The 12,571-nt window shown below is 49.4% G+C and overlaps 1 protein-coding gene across 1 annotated transcript in view; it reads right to left on the reverse strand.

Moving 5' to 3' along the window:
- Positions 1–180: 180 nt before the first annotated feature.
- ttn.2 (titin, tandem duplicate 2) overlaps positions 181–12,571 on the reverse strand; it is a 187,914-nt gene continuing 175,523 nt past the window's right edge. Inside the window, 13 exon segments of the mRNA XM_076138549.1 lie at positions 181–502; positions 680–985; positions 1,183–1,957; positions 2,069–7,032; positions 7,149–7,359; positions 7,759–8,141; positions 8,386–8,691; positions 9,063–9,638; positions 10,043–10,342; positions 10,525–10,830; positions 10,918–11,233; positions 11,523–11,791; positions 12,226–12,528. Coding sequence (XP_075994664.1) covers positions 210–502; positions 680–985; positions 1,183–1,957; positions 2,069–7,032; positions 7,149–7,359; positions 7,759–8,141; positions 8,386–8,691; positions 9,063–9,638; positions 10,043–10,342; positions 10,525–10,830; positions 10,918–11,233; positions 11,523–11,791; positions 12,226–12,528 — 9,308 coding nt within the window. The 3' untranslated portion in view covers positions 181–209.

Consider the following 12,571-nt stretch of genomic DNA (forward strand, 5'->3'; position numbering starts at 1 on the left):
GATCAAAAATCCTATAAGTCATCATTATCCAATATGGCACATCTTATTACAATGTTAGACTTAAATCTAGTTTGGCATAAATTAATGTCAAAAATATTCATATTTACAAGAACAGAAATTCAGGTTGTCATTAAGTTTGTTTGCTCAATTAATAAATAAAACGTTGTGAAAGGAGGGAGAGGGGAAGGAAGGAAGTCTGTTTGTTTTCTTTACACAGATCGGATGCTAATGTGAACAGTGGCCATGTCCGATCCGAGCTCATTGGACAGTTTGAGCGTGTAGCTCCCGGCGTCTTCCGGCTTCACTCCGGTGATGATGAGGGTGGTCAGGTCGTCTGTGGTCTCGATGTGGAATCTTCCACCGGCTGTTACCTCAATGGCTCTGCCACTGCGGGACCACTCGATGTGTTTGGCATCTCCAGAGAAGGCACACGCCACTGTGAGGACTTTACCGGGCTCGATGCTGATGTCCTCCGGCAGCGCCTCGATCCTCGGAGCCGAACCTGGACACCCACGAGAAATGACAAATGTCAAACAATACATCCAGAAAATCTGCTGGACAAATCTTAATTTTAAATCTAAATTCCTCTAATCTAATGTTTGTAAGATCTTTGTTCACTTCCTTAAGTTTGATGCTCAGAACTTGTCTGTCAGGATTTCAATAAAATATAGTAGCTCACCGATGGCTCTTAAGGACGACCCTTCCATGTGTGAGGACATCTGGCTCAGGCTGCTGGAGCTCACAGCGAATGTCTCAGAGGTGACGGAGGACATGCTGGACATGGACATGGTCTCCAACTTCATCTCTGCCGCCATGCTGCCGAAAGAGCTGGACTCCATCATGGAGGACATAATCTGCTGGGCGGAGGAGGAGGAAGAGGAGAAGGAGGAGGAGGACTTCTCCTCCATCATGTGGGCTTCTTTCTTCATCTTCATGGAAGAGCTCAAGGAAGACGAGGCCTCCTTGTGGCCTACAGTCATAGATCCTGGAAAGAGCATTGAAGGTTTGTCAGCAAGAAGACCACAGACATGAGCCCTTTATACCAGAGCCCACCCAGAATACCAGGCTACAAAATCATTGCTATTGTTGTTAGCTTGTGTTTGTATGAAAAGTTGTGTTTGTATGTTTGTGTGTATCAATAGCATCACGCAAAATGTGTGAAAATGAAAAGTAAAAGCAAACCTTTGAGTGCCAGTTGTTGCTCACGGTAGGCAGTGACCTTCATACTTATGGACTGGAAAACCTGTCCGATGAAGGAGAAGGAGGATTTGGAAACTCCTCCCTCTGATGTCATCTCACAGATGTACTCTCCCTGGTCACTGTTGGCCAGCTCGTGGATTACGAGCCTGCAGGTGCCCTCGGATTGCTGCATCTCAAAGTGGCTGCTCTGTGAAAGCCTCCTCCCATTGACGTACCAGACCACCGCCCTGACACTGCTCTCACAGACACACGTCATCTTCACCGAACCTTCGTGGGCCTCGGCTGTCAACTGGCTCAAGACTTTTGGAGCCTTCGGGATTGGGGACTTTACGGTGAGGGGAGACACAACCCTTTTGGGAGAGATGGTTGGAGGCGGGGACTTCATCCTTGGAGGTGACTTAGTTCCTTCGGGCTCAGGGGACTTCAGGGCCCTGGGTGACTTGATGCCAGATGGTTCTGGGGACTTGATGCCTCTTGGGGTTTTAATTCCAGCTGGCTCAGGTGACTTCACTCCCTTTGGTGTTTTGATTCCTGCAGGTTCTGGTGATTTGATTCCACGAGGTGACTTCATTCCCTCAGGTTCAGGTGACTTGAGTCTAGGTTCAGGAGACTTTAAGCCCCTTGGAGATTTAATTCCCTCAGGTTCAGGGGATTTGACACTCGGAGTTGGTGATTTTATGCTAGGTGCTGGAGAGGTCACAGGTAGCTCTGGAGATTTGATACTGCGAGGAGTCCTGATCCCCTCTGGTTCAGGAGACTTCCCACTTGGAGTAGGAGATGATACACTTGGTTCTGGTGACCTCACACTTGGAGCTGGTGATTTAATGGAAGGTTCTGGAGACTTGACGCTGGGTTCGGGTGATTTGACAGACTTCACACTTGGCTCTGGTGACTTTACACTCGGAGCTGGTGATGTGATGGAAGGTTCTGGTGACTTCATGCTTGGGACAGGAGAAGTCACAGATGGAGCGGGCGATGGAACAGAAGGCTCAGGCGTCTTGACGCTGGGAGCTGGTGACTTGATAGATGGCTCAGGAGATTTGATGGCTTTGACCTCTTCTTTGGCAGCTGGCTTGCGGATTGTCAGCGTGAACTGTGCTTCCTGTCGGCCTGCAGTATTTTCCACCACTATTGTGTAGTTACCCTCATCAGAGGCTGTCACAGAGGAGATCTCCAGGCTGGACTTGTACTGTGTGGAGCTGATCAGGATACGGTGAGAGGACACGATGGTTCTGCTCTCATGCATCCATGTCACAGTGGGTGCAGGGTCACCGTCGATATCGCAAGAGAATCGAGCTGTCTCTCCCTCTGCTACTGTCACGGACTGGGGCTTGGTGAGGATTCTCGCTGGGAGAGAAGGCTTCACCTTCTTGACAGAAACCTCCTCAGCAGCGACGGCTGTCAGTTTGGCTTCAGCTGAGGAATGCCGCTCAGACAGAGAGAACTTGTCAGAGGAAGCGGAGTAGGAGGAAGCGGAGGACAGATATTCAGCGGAGGCGTACTTAACAGAGGACTCATACCTCTCAGCGGAAGAGTATCTTTCAGCGGCAGCATATCTGTCACGCAGGACAACTTCATGTGTCTCAGTTTGCTGGGACGCACTCTCCTCCACCTCAAAGTGGGTTTTGCAAGAGTAGCCGGTCTTAAAGTGACTGCTGTGATAGTGGTCAACTCGAGTCATTTCAGGGACGAAGGCTTTGGGTACTTCCTCATCCTTGCGACGAGAGGTGTAGGTGATGAACCCACCACCAGCCACATCCAGGGTGGCGTAGTCGGAGGCCTCACCTTTGGCGTTGGAGCACACGCAGCGGTATGTGCCACTGTCCACTTCCTGGCAATCCAGGATGGTGATGGACAGAACGCCGCCCATGTTGATGAAGACATATTTACTGCTACTCTCAGAGATTGCATTTCCATTGTGGAACCAATGAATCTCAGCCTCAGGTTTGGCTTGGACATTCAGGGTAAATTTCGTGTCCTGTCCAATTGGAATGCGGTGAGACCGCATCCTAACTGTCACACGGGGAGCATGGTCAAGACTGAAAGGTGATTGGCTCACCACCTGATATTTCCTCTCTGATTTCAGAGCAGCTTTTCTGGCCTCGTAGCGGGACATGATGTCAAAGCGGGCAGATCTCTCAAACCTGGAAGATGAGCGTGATGACCTCTCTGCTGATCTAATGGGGCTTGGGGAGCGGGGACGAGTCCTCTCTGGGGTGGGTGACCTCCTCTCTACCACCTGTCCTTCAACTTCCAAAGGAGCCCTGGTTCGTGCAGGTCTGATCAGCTCAGAGACCGGACGCATCAGCTCGATGTATGTGGGAGACAGTGATCTCCTCCTCCTCAAGAACTGAGAAACGGTACGCTTCTTCTTGGTCTCAGCAAACTCAACAGCCTCATGCCTGACCTCCTGCCTGACCTCCTGCCTGACCTCCTGTCTCCTCTCCATCCGGTCTTCCACAGCACATTGGGTGCACATGTCCATGCGGACAGGGCTACCGGCAGGGGAGGCAGAAAAGCCTAGCTCCAGCTCATCCTCCAGCATAATTTTCTCTTCCTCTGCCCTCCTCATAGACAGGTAGTCATCCATGGGCATCAGAAGCTCATCATCGCTCAGGTCTCCCAGAGATCTTCTCCTGGATCTGAACGAGGCCTCAGATTCAGGAGAGGGTGAACGGCGGGCAGGCCTGACAATCTCCAGGTCATCCATAGTGTGTTTAGGAATACGCCATCTTGGCCTGTACTGGTCAGTGATTCTGGGCAGGGGCATGACATAGAACTGCTCCCACCTGGACAGGCGAATTCGTCTCTGCCTCTTCCGCACAATCCTCTCCATCCTCTCTGGAACTTCATACTGGTCCCTCAGCTTCCTGTACCACTTCATATCAGAAAGAGGCACAAACTGTTTGATGCCTCTATCCTCATCCAGAGCTCTGGGATCATGAATCACAGGATCGGGAATCTCGTATGGCATGAAGATTCTCCTCTCCTCCTCCAACTTCTTTGTCTCAGACTTCTCCACTGTGATGTCAAACTCACCCTCAATGTTCTTGGTGCTCACTGCAGGCTTGTAGACCTCTGCAGCAAATTTCAGAGCCTCATGTGCCGTGGGGTTGAGAGGAACAAGCTCCTCTGTGGCAACAATACGCTGAGCCATCTTGTTTGTCTTTTCAATTTGTGTCAGGATATGTGTGTGTTTTTCCTCCTCACTCTTGTACTCTCTCCTGGTGTAGGTGAGGCGGTCCACCTTCAGCATAGCCTGGCAGCTTGTGGAACCAGCAGAGTTGGCTGCGGTTACTTTGTACACACCGGCGTCCTCCAGCAGAGTCTCCCTGATGTGCAGGACATGGTAGTCAATGTCCTCCTGTATGACTGTAACCTTGGCACCAAACCGGAGGGGCTTGCCATCCTTCTCCCATTTCAGAGCAGGAGTGGGAATTCCTGATACCCTGAGATCAAAGCGGACGCTATCACCCTCCACGCAGTCCATGTTAGCCAGCAGACGTTTGAACATGGGCCTCAGAGTATCCTCCATCACAGGATGAGGGGTCACAGTGAGACGAGCCTTGCAGCTGTCCTCTCCAAACTTATTATGGGCCATCACAGTGTATTCAGCATCATCATTCAGATCCAGATTGTGGACCATCAACTGATACAGCCCCTTGTCACTGGTGAAGGTGTACTTGCTGTCGTCGTCACCTGGCTTGATTCTCTCTCCATTCTTCAGCCAAGTTACATGAGGCTCAGGGTGCACAGTGATAGTGACACCAAAGCGAACATCCTCACCAATGTATGCGGCACGATTGTAAAGAGGAAGAGTGAACTCTGGTGGCCTCTGTAGGAGCTTGGTCTTTTCAACCCTCCTCCTCAGCTTCTTGATGGAACGGCTGACGTAGTACTCCCTAATGCTCCTCACCGTCTCTACAAAGAGCTCTCCATAAGCACTGTCCTCTCCGTCATCGCTCACCACCTTGCATCGGTAAACACCGTCGTCACTCTCTTCAACGTCCTTCACATAAATGCTGGCAAAACCATTACTGTAAGAAATCTCGTACTTGGGGCTTGGGTGTAGCTGACGGTTACCAAAGTACCATGACACCTGTGTGCTCTTGTCAAAGCTGGCAATGCTGCAAATGAATCTAACATGTCCACCTTCCTCAGCGGAGGCATGCATGACCGGACCAGCACGCATGCCATGGTGTTCTGTTCCAATCTTGACTTTACCCACATTCAGTCCTCTCTGGTTCTTGAAGGCACCACTGTAAGCCACACGGGCTGCTGATACAATGGTATCCATCTTCTTTACCAGTGACTGGTAGTACCTTCTGTGTCTCAGTGTCTTGATGATCTTAGTGCTGACATTCTCAATTTTCATTTTGAGCCATGGGTGCTCCAGAGCCTCGTGAGCTGTCATACGGAGCCTCCTATCCTTGACAAGAAGCCTGTCCACAAAGTCCATAGCCTCCAGACTGATGTCCTTAAAAGCCTCACTATCAAATATGTACTCACAGTTGGCTGTGTTCTCAATCATCTTTGTAGTCGACTCTGCAGCAAATGGATTGAGGCCACTGAGGAGGATGTAGGCCATCACGCCAACAGACCACATGTCAGTGGCTGTGGTCACCAGGTCATGGTGGTGGACCTCAGGAGCACAGTACTCTGGAGCTGAGAACGTCATTCTGATGTTTTCTCCTGGCACCAGCAGCCTAGCCTGGCCCATCTCGATAATCTTCACGGTTGTGCTTCGCCTTGTGGTGTAGACAATGTTATCTGGACGCACGTCAAAGTGGCCAAAGTTATGGCTGTGCAAGAACTTGAGTGCAGAGCAAACTTGTCTCAGATAGCGGACAATCTCCTGCTCTGTGAGCTCAAAGTTTCCAATGCCAAGGCGCTCGAAGATGTCAACCCCCGAAATGAACTCATAGATCAGGATGATCTCCTCCATGCTCTCAAAGTATTCATGAAGGTAGACGATGTTCTTGTGTCTGCCTATGTTGAGGGCCTCAATTTCCCTGAGAACAAGCTCACGGTCAGTACCTCTGACCTTGATGAACTTGGCCATGAAAGTCTTCTTGGTAGCAATCTCCACACAGCGATAAACTGCTCCAAACTGGCAGCGAGCAAGTTCCTCAGAAATGATGTATTTAGAGGACAGCTCCTTGACCTTGTAGAATGCAGCTTCATCTTTGGTGACCTCTCTGGTTTCGTCCACTTCCTCATCATAGTTCCTGATCACAGATTTATCCTCCCTTGTGGTGATAGGCTCAGTTGGAGCACAAGGAAGGCTAGGGCCGAACTGGTTTTCAGCAATGACACGGAACTGGTACTTGGTCTTTCCAAATATGTTGATAATGGTGAAAGTGCAGTCAGCGGTCTGGCCAGCACGGATCCACCTGTCAGCAGAGGTGGGGCACTTCTCTACAATGTAGCCAATGATGTCACTTCCGCCATCACTAGCAGGGGGCTCCCAGGTCAATGTGATGGAGTCTCTGGCTATGTCGCTGACCATGAGTCCTTTGGGAGCCTCAGGGATGTCGGCCACATTCACCTCAATGGTTTGTTTGTCCGTTCCAAACCTGTTCTTGGCAGTGATACTGTAGTAGCCAGTATCCTTCCTCTGGACTCCTTTCTGGAAGACAAGGGAGGTGAAAGACCTCGTGCTGATGACTTGGTGATAAGCAGAGTTGGACAGGATCTCCTGACCCTTCTGCCAAGTGATGGCTGGTTCAGGTTTGCCAGAGATGGGGATCTTGATGGTGATATGATCACCACGGGCGGCGTGGACTGCTCCCATTCCCTGGAGCTCCTTGGGAAGGTGGATCTTAGCAGGAACTGGAAAATAAAAATGACAAATAAAGTTATTACTCATTTGCATCTTTCTAACTTTCTGACTCTAAAAAAGCCCCTGGAAGCTTTGACTGTGTGGATTGTTGGACTGTCTGGCTTACCTTCCACCTCCAGGTTGGCTGTAGTGGAGATGGATCCTTCAGAGTTGGTGGCTCTGACTTGGTAAACTGTGTCATCCTTCTCATCAGCAGTAGTAATGACAAGCTGATAGTAGCCACCTTTGAACTCTTGGGCTTTGATCTTGGTTCCATCTGCCTGGATCTCCTTTCCGCTGCGGTACCATTTCACCACAGGCTTGGGATGCCCCACCACCTTGTCACAGGAAAAACAACATAAGTCAGTGTTATCACATCTCAACACCTATACCTCAATAACTAACAACTACAAATAAAAACCTTGAAACTGTGACTAAAACCTCTCAAACTATATCAAAATATTCTCAAACCTGAAGTGTTCACATCGACTAGAGCTGCACAATTGATCAAATGTGACCGAATCACAAGGCGCTGTGACAAAATAATTGCAGGCGAAATTCTAAACATAATGTGTTGCAATAATCGCATTTAGATTTTTGGAACAATGGTGCAGCCCAACATCGAACCATTCCATTTTTTATCAGCACTCAGGTATACACAACATAATGACATGTAGCTCCGTCAGTTTAGACGTCAGTTTAGACAGAGCAGATGGTACAAAGTGTAGGAAAATCACCTTGGTGACAAAGGTGGCATTGGCCTGGTATTTGACGTTCATGTCCCTGATCTCCTCCCTAAATGTGGGAGCGCGAGGCGTCTGGTCCGACTTGGGGATGATGGGTTCAGAGATCTCACTCCAGTCACTCTCACCACCCATGTTCTCGCACTTGACACGGAACTCATATTCAAAGCGCTCGATCAGACCCGTAACCTCGTAGTTGGTCTCCACAAATTTCTTGCTGGTCACAGACATCCACTTGTTCTGCTTCTTCTCACGTTTCTCCAGGTAGTAGCTGCTGATCTTAGCACCTCCGTCGCTGGTTGGAGGCTTCCAGCAGACCACACAGGAATCCTTGGTGGAGCTGATGATGAAGGGCTGCTGAGGGATGCCAGGTTTTTCTGAACAACAGACAGGGAATGTTACTCTTTGAGTTTAAGTGATAAGATGTGTTTATACATTGGAAACCCCCACAATACATAATAACCCAAACATGCTGTCATCAACACAGAGAGGAAGTAATCACTCATCAGTCCAGACCCTTATCTTAAACATGTTTGCTTTTGAAATGTCTAAACACTATGTATATAAAAAATGAGTTCCAGCACACCACATGTTTTAGTACGTAATGTAAATGCCACTCACCATAAGGACTCTTGATGATGACGACTGAAGGAACCTCCAAAGGCGCACTGACTCCGTACTGATTTTGGGCGGACACTCTGAAGTAGTACCCAGCACTCTCGATCAGGTTCGGGATGCGGCAGTTGGTTCCAGAGACAGACGAGGATACCAAGTGCCACTCCTCTCCCTCCTTGGCCTCCCGCTTCTCCACTATGTAGTTGGTGATGACAGAGCCACCGTCATCTTTGGGAACCTTCCAGCTAATGGCGGCGGAACTCTTCAGCAGAGCATCGACCACAAGGGGGCCCTCAGGTGTGCATGGCTTATCTGGTTAAACAGCAAGGAACGCAATCATTGGAATTTATACATATTAAATGTCGCTAGCAAACAACTTTTGGTTGCACCAACAATCCTGTAGGGATTTCGTAAAATCTTTTTGGTAAAGGATGAGCTTCTCAAAAGGTTAACCAGGACAATGAAGAACGCTTAGCTGGCCGCAGCTTTGGTTACATAAGATGGTTTGACAACGTCTAAACCTGCAATCAGGCTTAATCTGTATCACAACACTGCTAAACAACAGACTTTGTTCATGTGGAGACGTGCATCCTCCCATAAAAGGGGTCGTGTCTACAAAGACAACATAGCTGACTGAGCCCTTAATGGTGGTTGTACAGGTCCCTGAACATTCAAGAAGTTACCTTGGATTTCCACCCGCAGCACAGTGTCGATGGTTCCAAAGCTGTTGCTGAGCTGCACCTTGTAGCGGCCAGCGTTGGTCTTCCTCTGGACATTTCTCACCACCAGGTGTGTGTAGCTCTCTGTGTTTTCAATAATCACATTCTCTGATGAGTTCAGAGGCTTCTTTCCATAGAACCACATGATCTGGGGGATGGGCCGTCCAATGTAGACCACGTGGAGACGGAGGCTGGTGCCGGCACCCGCATTGTACTTCTCTTTCAGTGGGAAGCCAGGGTGGAACTGCGGCGCCGCCTGTAGGCGCAGTTTGCCGCTGGTCTCGATCTCTCCGGCCTCGTTGATGGCCCTGCATGTGTACATGCCCTCATCCTCCTGCTCGTCTGTCAGGATACTCAGCGAGTGGTTCCTTCCGTCTGAGCTCATCTTGTACTTGCGGCTCTGGATCAACTCCTTGCCATAGCGGTACCACTTGATCTCAGGCAAAGGCCTGCCAATGATGCCACAGGTCAGAGTGCCGGACTCGCTGAGTTTGGTGGTCATGTCTTGGATCTCTTCCTTCAGTACTGGAGCCTCGCCAACTGCAGCGACATCAGCAAAGTTTGAATCAGTCCAATGATTTAATAATAATACACGACAACTGCATCATGGGAGCTCAGGTTCACAGCTAAAGTCACACCTCATGTTTCTGTAAAGGATACTTCTCAATGTATTGATGAAGGAACAGAAAATAAAATACTTCAGTGAATAATTAGATGAAAAGGTTAAGTCCCCTGGAACGTAACATGTAGAAGGTTGAAGCTTTACACTAAACCATGCAGCCAGACTTCAAAGTCTTCAGCAGCTGACATTTTGTTAAAAGCAATTAATATAAGATTTCTTGTGTCAGCAGAATAAATGTTTTGCGTGTATAATTTCAGATTTGCATTTGGAGTTCAGTCTGGTGACATATTCACTACACTTCAGATGAAAGCACAAGGCTCACCGCTCAGTTTGGTCTTGATGCCCATGGCCGTGCGGCGCGGTCGGCTCAGTCCAGCCTCGTTCTGGGCAAGCACCCTGAACTCGTATTCGGTGGCCTCCATCAGCCCGCCCATGGTGAACTGCCGGTCCTTGGAGCGTTCCTTGTTGCACTTCTTCCAGGCGCTCTCTCCGGCCTGCCTGAACTCGATCCAGTAGCCCAGGATCTCCTTTCCGCCATCGTGTTCGGGCCGCAGCCAGTGGATGGTGATGCAGTCTTTTGTGATAGAGATGATGTCGATCTCTCCTGGTTGGCTGGGTTTACCTGTGAGGACAAATGCGGGTTAGCTTTAGAAATCCTTTAATCGACCCTTTAAGGTGGAAGCCACTGATGGCAGCTTGTTACAGCAGACGAAGGGTTCTCCTACTTAGTAAACATGAACCTGGCAGAGGCCAGAGTGTTAGAAGATAATGATGATATCCAGCATGTAAAGTGTTTCCCCTCACCAAATGGATCTTTGCAGACCACCGAGTCTGATGCGGGTCCAGGCTCACTCTGTCCAATGTCGTTCTGAGCGACCACTCTGAACATGTACTCTGCATCGGGGATGAGGCCGGTCACGTTGTACATGGTGGTGGTGATGTGGGTCCTGTTGTGGCGCACCCACTTCTCTGTGGAAACCTCCCTCCTCTCTACATAGTAACCTGTGACACGGGACCCTCCATCGTCCCTAGGACGGGCCCAGGACAGGGACACTGTACTCTTGGTCACATCCATGATCTCTGGAGGGTTGCTGGGAGGCTCTGGTGGGCCTGCAGGGGGCACAAGTTGTGGTTTAGTTTAGACCATCATCAGCCAATTCAAAATGATCATAAAGACAGCACACAGTCGGTACTCACACAGTGGTGTCTTTGGTGTGACAGACTCTTCGGATTTCAGCGATCTGCTGACACCAAACTGGTTTTCGGCAAAGACCCTGAAGTGGTACTGCACATTCTCCTTCAAACCCTTCACGGCCAGAGAGGTCTCCGTCACCCTGGGGTCCACTGTATACCAGGCGGCCTTCGGGACCTCCCGTCTCTCCACAATGTATCCCAAGATGTCTGAGCCGCCATCATCGGATGGGGGCCTCCAGCTGACCCGTACAGACCTGGCTTGAATGTCGTCAAACTCCAGAGGGCCTTCTGGGGCATCGGGACGACCGATCACCTTCACCTGGTAAAATGAAAAGGTGGTGTTATTTCGGACTTTTTACTGATTATTATTGGTATGTTTGCCTGTTGTGTAACTTTGTGTTTCAAGACAGAGTCACAAGGGAGAATAGATTCTAACAATTATCAGCACATTCTTACACATTCTCCTCCTGAGAAACTGCAGTGTTTACTATTCTAATAGCTTCTTTTACTTCACAGATATACAGTATCTGCTAAGATCAGACTCAAAACTCACAACTCATCTATGAGAGCTCCAGGTGCAGCGGTGGCACCATTGCAGAGTGGCTCACCTTGATGTAGGCCGCCTTCCTACCGCACTTGTTCTCCAGCAGCAGGTCATAAGTGCCCGTGTCGTCTTTGTGCGCCTCCTTGATGACCAGCTCAGTGATGTCATCGTGGCTTGCGATCATGGCGCGGTGAGAGATGTCACGGCCATCTTTGGTCCACTTGCAGGTGGGGATGGGTTTACCTTTGATGGGTACAGACAGACGGACAACGCCGCCCTGCCGCACCACGTAACCTTCCTCGTATTTAGCATCAAGCTCAAAGTCGGGGTAATCTGGAGTTGAACATAAAATCACATCCATAAATGATTTGCTCTCATGTTTCTCCTCCAGTCTAAAGCTACGTTCACGTTTTGTCGTACATCACACAGACACAGTATAAAAACAATGGAGGAACGTCTCGCTGCCTGTAGGACCCTAACGGTCCACAGGTACAAAGGCCATCACAATTCTTCAAAATATTCAACCAGATAATCAAGATTTTTTGCATAAACTAAATTGAAATAACTGTTTTGCACTTTAAAATGTGTGTGAGTGATGAAGCCCTGTGATGTTACTGAGACATAAACAGCTCAGTGAGGTCTGCAGGTTATTCCAGTGATCTGAGTCGTTTATAAGAATCGCAATGAATTTGACTCATTTCAGAATCTGCACTTTGTTTTGATTGATTGATTTTAGAGTCAATAAAGACAAATAAACATTGTCGTACCAAGCATCTCCTGGACTTTAACCGCTCCAGGAAGTTCAGCTGGCTCTCCAGATCCGCCGGCGTTGCAGGCCATGACCCTGAACTTGTACTCGGCGCCCTGTGGCATGTGGGTGAGGGTGTACTCGCACATCTTTGTGGGTGTGGTATTGCACAAGGTCCATTCCACCTGGTCCACCTTCTGCATCTCGATCAGGTATCCCGTGACAACGGAACCACCCTCATCTTCAGGAGGCAGCCAGGCCAGAGACACTGAGGTCCTGGTGGAGTCAGTGACTCTGGGTTGCACTGGAGCACCTGGAGGTTCTGTCAGAGGAGCACAGCAGGAGCAAGGGTGAGACAAGCTGTA

Source organism: Genypterus blacodes, unplaced genomic scaffold (genome assembly GCF_046128005.1).
Source record: "Genypterus blacodes isolate CSIRO-AG114 ecotype Tasmania unplaced genomic scaffold, CSIRO-AGI_Gbla_v1 ptg000376l_1, whole genome shotgun sequence".
Lineage (NCBI taxonomy): Eukaryota > Metazoa > Chordata > Actinopteri > Ophidiiformes > Ophidiidae > Genypterus > Genypterus blacodes.